Here is a 19,842-nt window from a genome sequence, read left to right as displayed (position 1 = left end):
AGGGGGGGTCAAAATGTATTTTAATTTACATAGATTGTCAGGTCATACCTTTGCAAACTTACTAAAGGTTATCCACAGTTACACATTTACAACCCTGACATTTTTTTAAGAGATCTGAACCGATGTACCAATAAATTTTTTTGTTAATAGTAGTCAGTCTGAACAGATAACCACCTTAATGTGAAGGATTACAGATGACAAGACACTAAATTGCACAGCAAAAGACTCAAGCTACCGTACTTGTCTTTTCATGACTGCTGTGGACCTGTTGAAAGATAAATTAAAGCAAACTAAGGTGCGTTTAGGGGCCACAGTGACATTCTGGCTTCTGTTGGCTTATCATTCACAGTGATGGATTGATAAGATTTACTAATTGAAGTAAAGGTTTCAACAGTTCTTTTCTGTATTTGGATTTGACAGACGGGATGAGCCTGAGAGATTTTGTGCAACTGATTAAAATGAACTTAAATTCTGTGTATGTAAAACTGAACTGATAATAAAGAATAAAGAAACGTTGAAATCATGCTGATAAGCCATTTTACAAAGTAACTTAGCACACACCGCCACAGTTTGTGTGTAGCATCTCATCAAAACCCATTTTCATACCAAGCTCTTGAAATGTGTCCCTGCAGAACATCCAATCCGAACGAGGATTAAAGCCGAGCTGAGCATTAAAACTCACATTGAGCCTCATGTGCTTTTCACCCATCCTGCCCTCAGACATTTCTCTCTGAGCCCGGGATACGTCGGCTGTCAACATGAGCGTCTCGGGGATCCACCATGGCGTGCTAAGGATGTATGGTGAGTTTATCCTCCTCTTCACTGAGCAAACATCATTACAGCTGTGGTTATATTTTGTAAGCTAAAATGACTGCCTCTCTTATAACCTCCTACAGGATAGTTTTGCAGTTCACAGTAGATTTTATGGTGATTTACAAATGTTCTTGTTTATATTTTGTCCTGTTAGAATAAGAGCATAGCAGGATTTGGAATTGGATTCTGCATTTAGGTATGACGATGCTGAATAATTGATAGGTAGGATGATTAATGTATTTTGCATCCTAGTGTTTCCCCAAATTCTTTAGAACATTTTGCCAAAAGGACACATACCATTTTGTGATATTAAGAATGTTAGAGTTAGCAATGCTTCTGAGACCAAGCAGGATTTTGAGAGGAGTATCATAATGATTTTCTCCTCTAAGGATATTGGATGGATAGATTATTTCAAAAATAAATATAGGACCATGAAATAGTACATACCCTGATAACAAGAATCTGAATATGTGTCTGAAAATACACAAAAAAGATTCATAGACCAGGTTAAATCTCACTTGCTCCTATTCAGACTTATTTCACTAGCTTTTGGGATTGTATTTCTGTTTAGTGTGTTCATGTGTTTTTTCACTGTATGCACACAGAATGAGTAGATCCAGATGTGTGTGTGTGATGATGCTAAATCATAGTCAACATTCCCCAACTGGTTGAGCGCCACATCCGCAGCCCCTTGATCCTCCAACCACCTGACTGCCTCTAATCTGCGGAGATGATAGAATGACTGAGTGTTTAATCCAGCTGTACCCTGCTCTCACTGCTATCATGATCACTGTGACCACACTTAATACTGTCAATAAGCTTTAGGTGTTTCGTGCTTATGATTGGAAATGTTTATCACAGAATAACCTGCTTCTCTTATCCAGGTGGATTTATTTTCAAACAGTGGAAGAAGAGATTTCTGCTCCTGACAGCTGAGGGCAGTCTCCTTGTGTGCCACGATGCCTCATCTCCCCCTGACCAGCTGGTGCTGTTGCAGAGCAGCTGTGAGGCAATCGTGGAAGGCAAAGAGATCCTAGACCTGCCTAAGTTGCCCTCCGGTGGAAGTAGGGATTGCTGCTTTGCCCTGATCCTCCCCCAGAGCAAGTACCTGCTGCTGATGACTGAGACCCCTGCAGACTGCAGGTCTGGTGCTCACAGTGTATAATGACTTTGCCTGTGAAATGATGGACACATGTTAAAACCAGCTAAAGTTTTGTGGTGCAATTTCACAAATGTGCCACCAGTTACTCAGCTGAATAGTTCCAGTATTTGGGGAAATAAGATTTTTTACATTTTTGCAATGAGTTTGATGAGAAAATAACACTCACTCGCAAATACATGTTTGACCTTTGAACTTATGCCCCAGAAATTAGCCCTAAAACCCACAAATGAGTTAGCATTGTACCACAAATGATTCCCTTGTCTCAAAGGTAATTGGTCTTTTTGAATGGGTGTTTGATTAGACACCTGAGATGAGGTCTGTGATTAACACAAGCTGAAGAAACGTACGTTTTGTTCTACGACATAAAACACATTAGCAAACACCCCACTTGTGAACTTCGAAGCTGAGGTGTGGCTTTAAAAAGGCGGTTGATAACAAGTGGCTAAATGAGACTACAGAACATCATCACACCGAGCCGCACCGAACACAATTTTACAGTCTTTTTATGGTGGTGATAGAAGGTCATTCAACCGTAGTGTGGTTTGTTTATAGCCTAACGTTATCTTTTTACATCTGCCAATTGCATTTAGGCTTCAGTAATCATAAAAGTGGTGTTTATTTGTATCTTGCTGAACAAAACATGTAAGTATCATAATAGTTTGTTCACCTCAGAGCTTATTTTCTGCAATAATCCAAAATCCAATGGAGAAATCCCATAGGCTTTTTGAAAAACATCATCCCTGGAGCACTATATGACACAACAGCCAGCAGCCAGTTAGCTTAGCTTAGCTTAGCATAAAGCCAGGCTACACAGAAGTATAGAAACAGTCCAGGAAGTCATCCAAAAATTAGTCTGGCACATAACCCTCCTAAAACCACAACTTGTCATTTTCACCCTCCTCATCCTGTAGGGAATAAAAGAGAGGTATAATATGATAGCCTGATTAGTGAGCTGTAGAGGTGCTGGTGGGTGGATTTTTTTTTAATCTTTAGACAGATGACCCAGGTTAGCTGTTCCCCCCTGTTTCTTGTCTTTATGCATGTTTGTCAAGAACAAAAGGCCAGTGCCACTCCAGATTCCTATTTACCGTATTTTCCTCTCCTGCATACCTTTCATCTCAAATAGGACATCTCAGCTTACACCCAGTACAGCAGGAAGTGTGCAAGAGTGACAGGCAGGCACCCTACTGCACATTCCACTCCTGCTACATACCTGGTTGTTTCACTGGAATGCACTTGAACTGATGAATTGATGTTAGGATGTGTACAGTAGGTAATAACAAATGTGTTTGTCCCTTTTTAGTCAATGGCTGAATGTGCTGAAAAAAGTGAAACAGGTGAGTTAATGATTTAATAAGGTATTTGCGTTGGAAAATGTGTAAACCTTACCAAGTCTACAGCCGAGCTAGCAGCTCTGTAAAGCTGCACAATGCTAACATCAGCGTTACAGTAATGCTTACAGCGACACTGCTGCCATGCTGATGTGAAGCAGGTAAAGATGAGAAGACTGGTTCTTTCAAGTATATGGAGACTGATTTGTCTCATTATTATTTGTGTGATCAGATCGACACAAATATAAAAAGATTTGTAATAATAATACTGAGACAAATTTATCTCCATAAACGTACCCTGGTTCATGTCGTTCACCCGCCATTAGCTAACCGATTCATGAACCACTCTTTTGCCTCAGTGGGTGTGTGCGCTCATGAAAGATTTGACTCAGAGACTCGCTGAGACAGAAGTATAACTGGCTGTTATGCACAACTGGGCATGCACAATACAGAAACACGTCTGTCACGCCTCAGCTTGTGTTTCATGACAGCAGTTTTGCATATTATCAAAGCAAAGGCTGCATAACATATGAATTAAGTAAAACACAGTACAGCTGATGGTGATGGATGTTTTGCAGGTATTTGGTCATAAACTAGAGTATTGGTTAAATTGAAGTTCAACCTGATGATGATGCTCATTAAGGGATCATCCTGAGAGGGATATGATTGCCTGTACCAACTTTCATGCCAATCCATCCCATAACTGTTGAGATATTTTGGTCTGTGTCACAGCAGTGGACATTTAGACTGACTGCCTTTCCCAAAGCTGGGCTGCTAGCATGGCTAAAACTGTAGACAGAAATGTGTTTGTAATGTTTTAATATAAGCATCACTTTTATAATGCAAAATATGTTTTCTGGACTCTTATTTTACCCCCTACAGAGTCTCTCATCACCTCTCAGTCCTTGTAAGCGACACCAGGTGCCACCACCACGAATTACTCTCCGAGATCTGGTGCCTGAGCAAATCCTCGACAAAGATCCACCAACTCCACCTGTCAGCGACACAGAGGCACCTTCCCCGGGGCCTATGACTTGTGCTTCCCCGCGGGAGAAAGGTGAGTGTAGGGCGTGTTGTTTGTCTGTAACGGTTTTTCATGCATAGCCAGAGTAAAGAATCTAGTCAAACAAGTGACTGTGTTTGTTTGTTTGTTTGTTTTTTATACCACTCAATCCCAACAGGCAGGAGTTCTCCTCGCACAAAGTATTACAAAGGAGGCGTACATTCACCAGGGTGTCTGCGCCATGGCACTATCAGTAATGCCCAAGCAGTGAGGGCGGTTTATCTGCTGATGGGAGGGGCTGCTGCTTCCTCTGCCATGGGTTACCTAGGCGCATGCTCGCTCCCTAATCTGGAAGCCAAAGCTCCTGACCTGCCAATCAACACGGATTTCTCTGGCATGGGACCAGCAGGAGCGTACCACACCGGCAGCCCTGCACTCGACTCCCCTCATTTTAACAGCTTTGACTTTGAAGTGGCAGATTCTGATTTTGATGCTTTTGATTGTGGTGGATTTACTTTCTAATGATGTGCTGCACGGAGGCCATGGATACATGATGCTAAAAACTTACTAAGTTGCTTTGAAATTCAGTCAGTACTTCAACTGATAACCAGTAACTGATTTTTTTTTTTTGTGTATTGACCCAGTGAAACGAGTGTGAGCACAACATTGATCACACCTTGTTGATAGAGCAAACTTGTTAGCAAACAGTTGCTTATTTACACTATGAAATCAGTTAGGTTTATCTTAGAGTCAGCAGTTACAGAGCAACATTTGCATTCATTTGGAGGCGTGTCTCTGTCCCCAGGCAGAGGCTGTGATCACCAATTTACCATTGGGGCAGCAAACATTTTCAATGTACGCCTTCTGTTGGGCCAGGAGGGAATTTCTAGAGCATTAAACCGACCATTTTAAAGTATTTTTGGTCTCTGTCTGTCTCTTTAGTTGCTAAAATGCTCCACAAAGTTCACCAGCTTATTGCTAACTGCGTCTGTCTGCTGTTTGGTGCTGAGCAGTAAGTGTACAGTTGGTTTTTAGAGCTTTTTTTTTTGCTTCAACACACATTTCTGGTATATTACTTTGTGACATCAACACAGTATTTGTACTTGTGATCCTCGTGACGAAAGATAAAATAGTTGCTACCGTGCAGTGCAGTTGATGACGTGCAGTGTTTTAATGTGTAATAGGCCTTTGCATTAATCTGTTACTCTATCTGTATTTCCTGGAGTGTATTTTATCTTTGTCTCATTGGTAACTAACTCTGATGAGGGTTATATCAAATTATTATATTATATTCAACACTTGAGATTTTTTTTTAAATTCCAGGAATATTTTGTAACATTTGATTTACATTTAAGTGTGACCAAAAGTATAACTTGTAAAAACATAAGTGAGACAAAGTAGAGAACCTGTGTTGTGATATTGACACTTTGATAATTATTGCAAAAATAGTTTTGTTCATATTGCCCTCCCCTTATGTGCACTATTTGGTGCGATAATTACATAATCAACAATATCTGTGATTGTGATGATAATTTGTGAGAATGCAAATATGCTCTGTATGTGTTTGTCACGAATGAACCACATGTTACTATGCTCTGGATACTAATGGCAGATTTGCAACATGACACATTGTGAACTGTTTCTGCATAATGTTGTAGGAGTATTCTGTTATTTTAAAACCTTTGATGGGTTTGCATCAGATTTTTTTTTAGCTACAGTTAAACTCTGATTGTGGACAAGTTAACGTCGCCTACTAAGGCTCTTCTGAATTTCAGCATCATCCACCTTTGTGCATGTACTGCGTTTCTTTCCAATGTCCAGTTGTTACTGTGTTTTATATCTTTGTTAGGTTAAAAGCAGATTAATGTTATGTTTATTGGAGCCCATTTGAGTTACTTTATATGAATAAAACTGAGAAATGGAAATGAATTCAAATTTGCCTGTTTGTCTTCATAATTTTTTTGATGTTTTTTTTGTAGTTTTTGTATGTTTTATGAACACAGAAATCAGTTACCAATGACTGCAGTGACTTTAGTGAGATATGGCAGTGAATGCCATCTTGATATCTTGCTGAATCTGTGGTGTACCACACAGCCACTGAGTCATCTGCAGACGGAAACAGCTGCAACATAATTTGTTGAGCTGCATGATTGATCAGAGAACCAGAAGAATACTGTGCTGTTTATATGCTCAATTCTACAAAGTCCAGCTAATGTAGAATGCACTCATTTCATTTTAACAGTTTTTCCCCAAATGCAATGGAAAATGTGTCATATTGCAGCACAATTAGTGTACAAGTCATCCCTGTAACAAGAACCACAAGCCACAAAATTATAAAATACTCAATTTATGCATATATACTGTACACAGGAAGAACTATAGGATATGTTTAGTGTACTGTAGGGATGAATCTTTTCTGTAGGTTGATGCAGAAGTTAGCATTACACTGTTTTCCTTGTCAAAAAGCCAATGGGATTTTTTGATTGGATGTTGGATTATTGCAGAAAATAAGCTTCATGGCAAACGTTTATGATGCTGACATGATTTGTTCAGCAATAGAATCTTCAGAATTGAACTCCACTTTCATGATTATTGAAGCCTAAATGCAATCTCCAGAGGTAATTAAAGCTGCAAGCAGCGTTTGGCGGGACCTCGCACTCGTGCCCGTTTCGGCCCCCAGCTTATGTCGTCACTGTGAATTATTTAGAAATATCAAACATGTTGCCACAAACATCAGAAAATCCTTACAGAGCTGAACGTTTTGATGTTTGAATGCTTTCTGTAGCTGTAGGCATGGATAAGTGATGTCACAATATGCAAATTAGATGAGTGAATTTATTCCCATCAGATTCCTTGTCCTTTATTTTGAGGAAGAGACAACAAAAACAACACAAAACAAAATAAATTTACTGTGTAAATATGTTCAACATTTTGAACATATTCACTGTGTAAATATGTTCAAAATGTTGTTTTACTGAGATGTATGAAATCCAATATGGCCGCCGCATAGTGACGTCACAATATGCAAATTAGATAAGTTAATTTACTCCCATGACAAACTTTGGGTCATGATGAATATTTTTCTCATTTACAGTATGCCTTTATGTCTTACCACTTTCAAGCCACAGCCTTTTGAAATGTTGAAATGAAAATGGAATATTTTCCTCAATAACCTAAAGGGTTAAAATGGAGATTGTGCCCCTGTCATGTCTGCATGTAAGATTTAGACACACACACACATCATGTTTCTGTGAGTTTGTGTGTGACAGCGGTTGCCATGGTGATGAAGTAAGTGCACCTGGCAGAAGAGCAGAGAGAGAGAGAGTGACAGAACACAGAGAGACCTGTTTTAGTGGAGATTTAACTCCTCGAACAAGTTCTTCCCATTCCCAAACCGCTGGTCCAATCATCAAAATAATGTGATCATGAGAGAGATAAAGTTATACAGAAGATCTGTTTAGCAGCAGTTGAACTGGTATGTGTGCGTCTTTAAAGCCGACACAATAAACGGTGTAGGAGGAGATGTGTTTTTTTTTAAGAGCACGTTTGAGGGGAAATCTTACTTTGAAAGGGCAAATAGCTCACTTCCTGTTGGATTTAGGTCATGGGTGTTAGCATGTTATTTGTAGGTCGAACACTCCAGTTTTGGTTTGATCTTGATACGACATTCCTACGGGCTGCAGTGGCCAGTTTAGTGCACCTATGTGGCGCTAGAGAGCCCATTTTGGCACTTTAGGGGTTAATAATGTGTGTGTTCTGTTTCAAATGAAGTTTCTGCTGCTGTAATCTGTCCTTTAAAGATTGTGAGACAAACAGACCAGAGAACCCTGTGGCTGTGTCTGTGTGTGTGTGCAGCCGTTGTCATGGCGATTAATGACTTGCCCGCACCTGCGGCAGACACAGACACGTCAGGAGAGCAGATCACCAAAGGCTGTTTATAAAGGGATTTAACTCCTCAAACAAATGCTTCGCATACCCAAACCGTTGGTCCAAGCAAGAAAATAAAGTGATGTTGAGAGCCAGCCACGTCTCGTGAACGCGTGTCGCGTTTTATATTTCTCGAGTCAAAAATGTGGTCAGGGGAGCGAGTTTAAAATGTGTTGCACCCCAGCTGTTTCCAGAAATTTCTCCTCAGAGTTTACATGGGAGTGAATGAGAAAAAAATCAGCGCTCCCTTCGCTTTGTGGCCACTCAGCAAAAATGTGTACGTGTGAGAGATTCCATGTCAACATATCTGTGAGCTGGACAAATTTTCCTACGTTTTGTGGTATAAATTGTGTCTGTACAGTGAAAATTGTGGCCATGGCAGCGAGTTAAAGACAAAAGTTTTAGACGATTTTTAGAGCCCTCTCCACTCTAGCTCACAGCATTCCGTGCAATACACACCCATTGTAAAGTGAGAATTTCTCCACTTTTGCTCATGGTACTTTGAGAGGCACAGATCAAAAACGGTAAAAGATATGGAAAAGATGAAAACATGAGTGAATAGATGAGACCTGTGGCAACATTTGAGAGTTGGAATGGAGTCTGTAACACAAAGTATGGAGACGCTGTAAATGCTAGAAAAAGCCCTAAGATTGGTGTCTTTCTTCCCCCTGCTGCCATTCATTTCCTATGGGACAGCTTTCAAAGATCGTCAGGACGTTTTTCTGACATCTCACCTTATGGAGCCCATAAAATCCAAACTAAGCAAGTAATGGAAAAGTTACGAATAACTTTTGATTAGAACGAGTTGATCTGTCATCTGTGCAAGTTTGAAGCCGATTGGATAAGCGCTGTATGAGAAGAAGATTTTTTAGGAAAGGCAGTTTTAAGGCAAAATCTTACTTTGAAAGGGCAAATAGCTCACTTCCTGTTGGATTTAGGTCAGGGGTGTCAGCGCGTGATTTTTAGGCCTTCATGAGACGAACACGCCACTTTTGGTTTCATGTTTCTATGACGTTCCTACAGGCCGTGGCGGCCATTTTTGTGTGCCTAGGTGGCGCTAGAGAGCCCATTTTGGCACTTTAGGGGTTAATGTCATGATTTTCTAAAATTTTTCACCGGTTCTGATGTGCGTGCCAATTTTGGTGAGTTTTTGAGCATGTTTAGGGGGTCAAATTCCAGTTCAAAGAGGCGGCGGAAGAAAGAAAGAAAGAAATAATAATAAACACACCAAAAACAATAGTGTGTTCGCCTTCGGCGAGGACTGGTCTGTGAGAATAAACGCAGCAAAAAGTATAGGGGGGGTCCTCACCTTTGGCGAGGACTGGTCTGAGTAGTCCACTGCTTTTGGGCTTGGTCCCTAATAAACGCACGCAGTAAAAACAAGAGGGTCCTCTGCCTCTAGGCTCGGTCCCTAAAAAGCTAACGATAGGCTATAAACAAACTACAGTAAGGTCGAGTGACCTAACCTCACCCCATAACAAGACTGGATAGCCGTGTTTGGCGCTGCGCCGTACGATGCCACATAGCCACTTGTTAGCAACTGCCTTTTTTAAGACACATACAAACTTCAAAATTCACAGGTGGGGTATTTGACCTATTTTATGTCATAAAACAAAATGTGAAAGTCTCTAAAGGTTGTGTTAACCTCAGACCTTATTTTAGGCATCTAACCATTAACAATTCAAAAAACACATTGACTTCAAGATGAGGGAAAGAGGTGTGCATATATGCTAACTCATTTCCAGGTTTTACGACTAATTCCTGGGGCACTACATAGACACAACAACAGCTTCTTTGTGCACTGTGTGACCCTGAAGTAATTTCCAACCTGTATCCTTGTAGTCCTTGTATCCTTGTATTGCTCTATAAATTGCCCTTGTGTATAAAATGTGATATACAAATAAAGCTGCCTTGCCTTTTAGTTTCCTGCCTTTCAAAAAGGGAACTCTAAGGATTAAAGAAGGGCGAGCAAAAGTTTCCACTCATCATTTTTTTACTCCATGTTTCATAATGTTAATATGTTTGTCACACTCTTAAGGCTGCACCCTGTTAGGCTACATTATGAAGAGTTGGGTGCCAAATTGTGATTTAGTTGTAAAAGTTATGTGTAGCTACCTAAATCCGAATAATTCGCAGAGTTTAATGGCTAATTTACCTCAAAATGTACCTCCCTGTAACCACTCCACCTGTAAAGATTATTATCTGAGTGCCTGAGATCGGCCAATGTGTTTACCTGACACTTAAACATGTCACTTTGCTTTGCCAATGCAACACAAAACTCATTAACAATCCATCTTCTTTATTTCAAATGTTTTGTGGCCTAACTGTTGCTGCATAGCGGGAATGTCCCATACAGCATGCTCAGCTTTACTCTTGAACACTACTAAAGATGTAACCCCTCTCTGTCCCTTAAGGCTAAGGTGTGTTCACATCTTTTCCATGCCAGAAACAAGTCTAGTCAGTGAGAGAGTAAACCAGCTGCAGCAGCCCCTCAACTGTCATTATGAATATAGTGTGGACTTTATCAAAATGGAGCAAACATATGCTATTACATTACATTATACTGCACAGTATACAGTGCTTGATGTGCACCTTCAGTGAGTTTTAGGCTACCATCCCCCGCTTTTTGCATTTGAGTAGCAGGGTGTGTCATAGGGCAGTTTGGTGAAATGTAAGGCCAAACAGCTTATCATGACAGACCCAGAATCAGTTGTGATTAAGCAGCAGGAGCTGTTTGACTGAAATAATTTGGTGTAAATGTATTGTGAGACTTCTGTGTGGGAGTTGAGGCGTCCTCATGAGAAGTCGTATTGTCATTATACCCTGGCTATATTTTATATTCTGAGACAATAAACAAGAAGGCCGCTAGTGATTTTAAATCAAAGTGTTTCTCCTGCATCTTTATAAAACAGAGACAAAAATTCTAATTTTTCAGTCATGTGTCACACAAAATAAAAAGCCTACTATAAATTCATATGCATCGCTAAGGACTTCATATGCACACAGCCACCATGTTATGAAAAGAACTTTGCTAATTAAAGACGAACTACGCCTATCCTATTTTTAAAATTCATACATTATACTTATGGTTTCACTCAGTTCAAAAATAGCATTTAAAATTAAGAACTCTAGAGAGTGCCAAAACTCAACTTTACAATAATTATAAAGAGTGGAGCTGCTCCATAGACAATGAATTGGGAAAGATGTTATAGATGACACTGAGAGCACACAGGGGACTGTTCTGAATACATGGGTACATTTTCCATTTCAGAATTGAGAACACTACGATTAAATGAAGCTCATTTAGGTATAAAAAAGAAAAACATCCTGCGGGTCCATAAAATCAGTCTCTTATTAATTGCCTACAAGAAGCTCCAGCTTTTATACCCTATGACATCAGAAGTTTGAGACTCACTCTCTGGTTTCTGGCTTTAAGAGAGTTGCTCATGCTCACAAATATGTATTGAATTTTCCAAGGCCATAGAAATAAGATAAATGAATTCTTAATTTAGGTGCTGTTCCTCTTTAAATATTATTTTCACTTCAGAATGTCATACAATGAAATCCTTACAAGCTTGCACATAGACATGCATGGAAGTGCCAAAACGTGATGTATATATTGTTTTTATCTTGTGTGCACAAGTTAATTATCTTGTTGGAACAAATTGCAAAAAAATATTTAACATGTGTGAAAAAAAAATAAAAATATTTCCTACACTTTAGGCTCGAGACTTGCTGTTATTGTACATTTCCTCTGGTTTTGGATGCAACTTCCTAGATCAAGATGAACCTTGAAAAAACTAAGCAGATGGGCATTTAAGATAAATAAATAAGCATATACTGAAGAAAAACGAACCATGAGTGGATCTTGTGCTTTAACTATTAAAATTCTATCAAATAAGTGGCTGTAAATTCCTGAATTTAAATGTTGGTTTAAAGATATGTATCTACTTGTGTTTGAACTGGACTCTACTGTTACCATTATGCGTCGCGCGCCAATGCAAACACAGCAGGGGGGGGGGCGATATCTCTCTTGTGTCATTGTTTAGTCTCTGCTCTGTCACCGCAGCGCACGAGCCCCCATAGCCACGCCTGGTTTGGTGTAGTGGGCAGTGGTAGCAGCAGTGGTAGCAGGGCCCTCCCTCTGTCTCTGCAGATAAATACTCGCAGCCTCTCCATTCCCAGGCATGGAAGACGGTTGCTCTCAAACATGGCTCTGCGACACTACACCCTCGACTTCAAGCTCTCTACGGCAGGTAAGAGGGGCGCGATGCGCGGCGGGATCACGGGGAGAACACAGCCAGTTCATTCAGGTTACAGCCACTGCACCAGGACTGCATGCTAGCTACCAGGCTAGCTTGCTAGTACCTGCTAGTCTGTCACTGCCCTTCAAAACAGTTGACGCTATATTGATTTTGGTTAAACATGGCTGATAATTACATAAACAAATATATTTTGACATGCTAGAATTTAAAGTTAAAAGTTGTTGTATGTGAAAAATTTAATCTTAATGTCATTTGCATGCTCGTGCGTTAGACGTTACATTTTTTTTTTTTTAAGTTGACGTCTATGCAGTCTCGTTGCTCAGGACAGCGGCTCAGAGCACCTCCGGCTAATAGAAAATTAAGTATGGTCTAACCAGCGCTGTCTCACAGGAAGTGACGCGTTTTCAGCCATTTTTGTAGTTTTTGTGTTAAGACGCTAACAAGCCGGCAAAGGCGAGGAGTGGGATGATGCTGGGACTGCTTCAAATGTCACCGCCGAGCTCTTAAACCGCATTTAGACTAGCATTATCCTACTTGTCTTAAAATAGCACTTATAGGAAGCATGTGTGTCTTTGATATTTAAAAAAAATCTAAAAATAATAAAACTTAATTACATGGCACCTTTCAAAACACAGTTACAAAGTGCTTTACATTAAAACAAAACATTGGAGAATGAAACAAACTAAAATATCAAAGTCTCACAAAAGTAAAAAATAAAAATAAAAGACCAAAACTAAAATTAAGATAATAAATGATAATTTAAATCAATATCATATCAATAAAATAGAAAGCCAGCTCAGATAAAATCAGGATATGCTTTTCGATAGGACTTTTTTAGGAGACTTAAATGGAGAAAATGACTCAGACAGCCTTATATCCTCGGACTCTGGAACAAGTGAAAGACCTATACCTGAGGATGTCAAACTACACAAAGGTTCATAAGGGATTAAGAGGTCTGAAATGTAATCTGGAGACAGGCCATGAAGATTAACAGTTATCACTGTGTGTTTAAAATCAATCCTAACACAGAGATTTTAAATTACATGATGGACGTATTCAGTATCACACTTTATGTCTGCTTATTAAGTAAAAGCCAGGTACTCAAAAAAGTAATTTTAATTTTAATTTTAACTGCTTTAAACACAATGCATCATATAAACTAATGTGTTGTATGCATGTTAAATCTTAATCTGAAAAGTAAGTCCTAACCAGAGCCATTACATAAATGTAGTGGAGTAAAAAGTATTTAACAGTTTTCTTCTCAAGTGGAGTAGAAGTATAAAACCACAAAAGATAGACATACTGTGCTGTTTTCGGTATGGTTATGTAATATGCATTGCTTTTGTTCATTTTTACACAACAATACATGACTTAGAATTAGCTCAGCCGTAACCAGCTGCAACACTAAAATGCTGCTTACATGTTACTTAATCAATAATGACCCTAATAGTGTCAGGGGCTGTTCAGCCTGCATGAGGAGTACATTTACTCAAATGCAAAAGCTCTTCTTTCATGAGTGATGCCAGTGATGTATCAAGAGTGAAAATAATTCCAGTTTTTCATTGTTCCACTCTCTTTCTTTCCCCAGTTGACTCTGCATCAACAGTTCCTGGTCTACTGTCCATATTTCATGAGCAGGAAATGACAGAGACTGTCCATGAAACAAATGGGCATGGATACCTTGGTACTTTTGTAGGAAAGAATGGCCGGTAAGAGAGACCACTTTATTTTTTTTTCCCAACAAAAGCTTTGTGTTTCCTTTGGTCTGTGGTACAGATTCAGGAAGTTTTCAGACACTTCTCAGAGTTGGGTAGTTCATTACATAACATTGGTTTCACATTTGGCGTAAACATGCTCATCAGATTTTTATGGTCGCACATGGGACTGGGACTTTTATTGAAAATATCTGAGAACAGAGGGGCTTTTAGTTGGCTTATCCATCTGGAAATGAATAAGTTAGCTATTTAAATAATTAGGGTTTGTTTGTTTCCATGGGAGTATGTTAAGAGAGACTAAATAGAGACAGTGTCTTTTTTTTGTAGACAGAACCCTGCAGTGTTTCCCTTCGCTTTGTAGTTTGTGATGTGTCGGAAAGAGCAAGATCAAGATTTCGCAGTCAGAGCTTTGAAAGTTCAGATGAGAGTAGGTGGTTATTGACCTGCTTGTTGTGACGTCATTTTCCCATGTGGGGTTGATCAATACACACGAGTGTGAGGATAAAATTTAGACACAGGACAGACATCGTTTCTGCTATTTCTGCCACTTAGGAGCTGCTTTCAGCCTCAGGATGTTTTGTGAATATGCCTCCAGATGTGAAGCAGTACAAAGAGAATATGTGACCAAATTTAGTTGAAAGCACTCACCCGAAAGTCTGTCATCGGTATCCCATAGTAGTGTAACTGTCACGAAAAACAGGAATGCGAGTCAGCTCTGGATTCCATGGATTCTTGTGGTGACAAGTTTTCACAATGGAAAAAAATATCTGACTTCCACAAAAACTTATCACACCAATTCTTGCAGTATGTGGTCCATCTGAAAGCTCAGTGTCTTCCCAAAAGCTGAATGAACAAATAGCGATGCTTTACACTGAGAACTTGTCACCATTCAAAGTTCTTTGCAAAACAGGAAAACATTTACAGCCACTAATTGAAGCAGCAGGGTGTGGGTTTGTGAAAAACAGATGTGGGGTGGAGCATCAATTTAGTAAAATAAAATGTTCAACATACTTTATGGCTTTCAGAGCTCTGTTTTAATCCTTACCACTTCATTTCCAGGCTTGCTGTTCTGCGTGTGCACTCCCGTGGGTTGGTCACTGTTGATCTGCAGTGTTATGAAGAGGACAACATTGCACAAGTAGACAATGTAGGTGATTTAAAAGACAAAAACACAATACTTTATCCTGTACCTGAAAGCTGTAACACACAGAAACTCCCACTAGTATGCAGCATGTCACATGATGTTGGTATCATTAAGGCTTGTCCCGGGATGAACTTCTTATAGCACTCATTAAATTTACTGCACTGTAAACCGCCTTGTGCAGTTTATCCAGGAGACGTAAAAATCTGTGCCAAAAATATTTCAAGGACATGATAAAAGTAAGAACTTAAATAGCTTTGGATATGTGACAGACACATAAAATGAGGACCAGTGTTGCCGGCACATGTTTTTCACTTGCCTCGGGCCAAAACATGCACTTTCACACAGGCGGCACATTTGGTAGATCTCTAGAAATACCAACCCACGCCCCTAATTGCTCTGGAGCACCAGTAGATGCACGCAAGAGCACAGTGAAAGGATTTGGCTGCTGCCTTGTTTACTGCTTATGTGTTTTGCTGTTAGTGTGCCGCCCATATAGCACAGGAGAGTATCCCTCTAGGTCACCAAAACTGTTGTGCAGTTAAGCTTTTATGATGTTTCTGACTCTGTTTGTTTTTCCACAGCTTTTAAATGCACTGGAAACAAAGTTAAAGGAGACCCTAAAAGACAATATTACAAGGATTAAGAGGTAAGTTTCTGGAGATTCATGGCTTTGATGTTATGGAAGGGCGATTTTTCATCTTGCATGTTCATTAATTGTGTCGGTAACCATTCATCCCCAGGCTCCCAGCCCTCCTGCGAGGAGCAGAGGTTGACAGATACTGGCCCACGACTGATGGCAGACTGGTTGAGTACGACATGGACCAGATGGTGTACGAAGAAGATTCTCCATACCAAAACATTAAGATTTTGCACTCAAACCAGTATGGAAATGTCCTAATACTGGACGATGACTTAAGTAAGTATATACAACAATTTAGTACTCCCCAGTCACTGAAACCTCATATTTAAACTGAATATCATCAGATAACAGGGCAGGCAGCACTGGTTCCTAATCCACTTAAAAGTATAATGTACTAAATTCAACTTGAATCAGTTAATCTCATGGTGATTATTGTGTTAGTTTGTGTCATTTATTATAACTGATCAAGTATTTTAGTGTCTAAATGATTACTGTACCTTGCAGACCTGGCAGAGAGTGATTTGGCCTACACCAAAGCCATCATGGGCAGCGGAAGAGAGAATTTTGCTGGAAAAGAGGTGCTGATTTTGGGAGGAGGCGACGGAGGCATCCTGTCTGAGATGGTCAAACAAAAGCCAAAGATGATCACCATGTTGGATATATCCTTTACATGTTCTGCTGAACTTTTATTTCTGTATTGTGACTTTGTTTTTTTTCCAATAAGGCAATGTAGTTTTCTCTCACAACATTTTATTAATACGTATAGTTGCACATCAGCACCTGAATGATGTTTCCTTAACGGCGTGTGCACATTGACCAGAAGGTGATAGACGCGTGCAAAAAGCACATGAGGAAAACTTGCGGCCATGTCCTCGACAACCTGAAGGGAGACTGTTACCAAGTGAGTGCTGAATGAATATTCATATGTTCAATGTAGGCTCAGTAAATAACTGGTATCACGCAGGCGGTTATCAACCCTGTGGGGTTTTTCTGTAAACAAACATTGAGTGCATTTACTTCAACATAAAACATTTTACATGCCTTGCAGCATGTCTTAGCCTGTTGGTACAACTCTGTACTGTGTCACGCATGAATGTGCGTCCTGTCACGTATAAGCAAATTCCCCAAACAAAAGAAACTTGAGTCTAAACTGAGTGGATTTTTTTTGTCTCCTGCATTACAGGTTCTAGTTGAGGACTGTGTCCCTGTGCTGAAGAAGTATGTCTCAGACGGAAAGACGTTTGATTACGTAATCAATGACCTGACTGCAATCCCAATTTCCACAGAGCCAGAAGAAGGTACTATATTTCTTTTAAAATTTTGTATGTTTTTGTTTACCTATTCTCTGTGGTGTTATATAAATGCAATGCTTTTGTCTGAACCTATCCAACTGCCTCTCGTAGATTCAACATGGGAGTTCCTGCGTCTCATCTTGGATCTGTCGATGAAAGTCCTGCATCCCTCGGGGAAATATCTTACACAGGTGAGTTACGTGTAGTAACTGGCGAGTGTTTAGTGCAAACTGCTGATATACTAGAGATGCCCCAGTCAGCTCTTACGTTCACTGAAAATGTTTGCATGTGAGACTAATCTTTAAACCCCCTATAAAACTGCACTTTCAGAGGAACGTGCTTCCTTAATTTGATGAATTGCCTGTCAAAACAGGATATCTGGCCAGGAAATAGAAAACATTAGTACAGTTAAACCAGCTGGATATCAGTCAGGGAGAGAATGGCAGCATCACTTATTTTTCACTATATTGTGGTTGAGCATTGCAACACACCACTTCTGCTTATAACCCAGTAATGGTTGAAAAAAAAAATTGGCAACAGTGTGTGTCTCATGACATTTATTTTCCTGCTTCCATTTACAAGGGTAACGCCGAGAACATGACAGAGGCTCTGTGTCTGTACGAGGAGCAGCTGAGGAAGCTCTCGTGTCCTGTGAAGTTCTCCAAAGAGGTGGTGTGCGTGCCCTCCTACTTGGAGCAGTATCCTTTCATCAGTTCAAAGATCTTTGATGTGTTATGTAGCTTAAATAGGTATTTCTTATCCCATTTATTATTTTGGAGTGCATAAATCCAAAAACAACTTTTAGAAAAATGTATTCTTTTACTGTTTTATTACAATTTGGATCTAATTTTTGTAGTTTTGGTAAGTATAACTGTCCTGTCTGATCCTCTGACAGCACAGTGTTATTATAAATGATAGAGATAATGGACAGAAGTATAATACATTTTTGCATGCTGTCATATGTTGTTGCGTTTCCTTAATTCTATTGAATCAGATGGGTTTTCTACAACATCTGGAAGGTGTAAAGAAGATGCTGTCTGCTTGAATCCCCAGCAGCTGGAATGTGAATGCTCGTCCCATTTCTGCTGTAGCCTTAAAGGTCTGTTCAGACTGAACGTGACAAACATTAGAGGCAATACAAAGTTTGGATAAATGTATTATGTGGGCTTCAAAACTTAAAAAAAATAAAAAATAAAAAAGGGTCTGGAGAAATATAATGAAGAAAAATAATTGGAGTTCCACACACTGGTTGCAGTCTGTACCTATTGTTAATGAGCTCCAGCTGACTGACAACAGCTAACATCTGTTCAGCAATTGGCTGTTATTGGTTAATAAGCATGGATTGCAAAAACACTCCCAACAGTGAAGTTATTGTGAATAAGTCAAGATGAAAATTGAATTTACATTCAGTCTGAGCACATCTGAAGGGGTACAATGGCGGTTTTATTATCCCCGCTCCATTAACCCCATTCGACCCTAATCTTCCTTCTCTTTGTTCCTGTTTTAGTTGTGTTCTACCATTGTTTACTACAACTTATCAGTTGTATTTTGTTCATGTTACTTGATTTGTAATGTCCATTTGCATGTACTCTGAAGGAACCGTCAGCTGTTTAAACAGTGATTTGATACACTGATAATGTGGTGTAACTCATCTTTTCATCAACAGGCGTGTGTTCTCTTGTTTTCCTTAGATTTTCTAAGGTTCTTTACTTTTGAGCGATAAGCTCCTGTCGTGTGATAGGCCAAGATGTAGGGTCAGCCCGGCTGAACTGAGTTGCTTGTAAGCTCTGTATTTGTTACTGCCTTTCAAATGTGATTGATTCTTTCAGGTTGTATCAAGGCAATGTGATCATGCCCAGTGAGACTGAAGTTTTTAAGTCCAAATGTGTTTTAAAAGGGAAACGATTCCACCACTTTAATGCCACCTCTGTGCTTGTGCTGTTTTTATGTCATGTTTTATTAGCACCTTTTGGTTTCTCCAATATATTTAAAGTTTTTTAAGACTGTATTAGGTGCATGTAAAGGACGGTGAATGTAGCTTGCATATACAGTACACAGCACGTTTACACGTGATCAACCCTGTGGGACTCAGTTACATTTATTTATTCTATAATTTCACCAAATGCTGTTCTGTCCCACTTGAGATACTTTCTGTGAACTCTACAATAAAAAAATGTTTTGGGGGGAAAATATCTTGACTTTTGTTTGTTTTTGTTTTTACAAAAGAAATGGTGTTGATGAATAATAAGTGTAGATACAGCGTGAGCCATTGATAAAGGTTTGCACAGTTGTGTTAGTACACTAGCTTGTTGCTCTAATAAGTAAGGCTGAATGTGGGTGTAATGCCTTTGCATTCACACTGAAAAAAGTAATACACAGTCATAATCTAAAAATGTAGATTAAGAGGGGATATGCTGTTCAAATGTACTTTTGCAGCTATGGCAACATTAGTAACTCTAAACTCTATTAGAAATATCAATGTAAGATTTATTCGCGGCACACAGGAGTTTAAAGATGTTGAGCTCTTTGGACTAAATGGTAAATTTACTT

The 19,842-nt window shown here is 39.5% G+C and overlaps 2 protein-coding genes across 2 annotated transcripts; both read left to right on the top strand.

Moving 5' to 3' along the window:
- Positions 1-618: 618 nt before the first annotated feature.
- LOC117265687 (uncharacterized) lies at positions 619-6,238 on the top strand. The gene is made up of 5 exons (XM_033640328.2): positions 619-801; positions 1,698-1,956; positions 3,279-3,312; positions 4,189-4,363; positions 4,488-6,238. The coding sequence occupies exons 1-5, from the start codon at positions 759-761 to the stop codon at positions 4,829-4,831; spliced, it is 855 nt and encodes a 284-aa protein (XP_033496219.1). The 5' UTR covers positions 619-758; the 3' UTR covers positions 4,832-6,238.
- Positions 6,239-12,320: 6,082 nt separating this feature from the next.
- On the top strand, positions 12,321-19,484 carry sms (spermine synthase). The gene is made up of 11 exons (XM_078172439.1): positions 12,321-12,492; positions 14,090-14,210; positions 15,276-15,363; positions 15,942-16,006; positions 16,101-16,276; positions 16,505-16,661; positions 16,814-16,901; positions 17,184-17,298; positions 17,404-17,483; positions 17,875-17,990; positions 18,287-19,484. The coding sequence occupies exons 1-11, from the start codon at positions 12,447-12,449 to the stop codon at positions 18,315-18,317; spliced, it is 1,083 nt and encodes a 360-aa protein (XP_078028565.1). The 5' UTR covers positions 12,321-12,446; the 3' UTR covers positions 18,318-19,484.
- The last annotated feature ends 358 nt before the right edge of the window (positions 19,485-19,842 follow it).

Source organism: Epinephelus lanceolatus, chromosome 11, assembly GCF_041903045.1.
Source record: "Epinephelus lanceolatus isolate andai-2023 chromosome 11, ASM4190304v1, whole genome shotgun sequence".
Lineage (NCBI taxonomy): Eukaryota > Metazoa > Chordata > Actinopteri > Perciformes > Serranidae > Epinephelus > Epinephelus lanceolatus.
This window is presented reverse-complemented; position numbering and strand designations above follow the sequence as displayed.

Coding starts and splice junctions, on each gene's coding strand:
- LOC117265687 (XM_033640328.2), top strand. CDS start 759: ATGAGCGTCTCGGGGATCCACCATGGCGTGCTAAGGATGTATG. Junction 802..1,697: donor TGGCGTGCTAAGGATGTATG/GTGAGTTTATCC, acceptor TCTCTTATCCAG/GTGGATTTATTTTCAAACAG. Junction 4,364..4,487: donor TGCTTCCCCGCGGGAGAAAG/GTGAGTGTAGGG, acceptor CAATCCCAACAG/GCAGGAGTTCTCCTCGCACA.
- sms (XM_078172439.1), top strand. CDS start 12,447: ATGGCTCTGCGACACTACACCCTCGACTTCAAGCTCTCTACGGCAG. Junction 14,211..15,275: donor TTTGTAGGAAAGAATGGCCG/GTAAGAGAGACC, acceptor CTTCATTTCCAG/GCTTGCTGTTCTGCGTGTGC. Junction 17,484..17,874: donor CGGGGAAATATCTTACACAG/GTGAGTTACGTG, acceptor TCCATTTACAAG/GGTAACGCCGAGAACATGAC.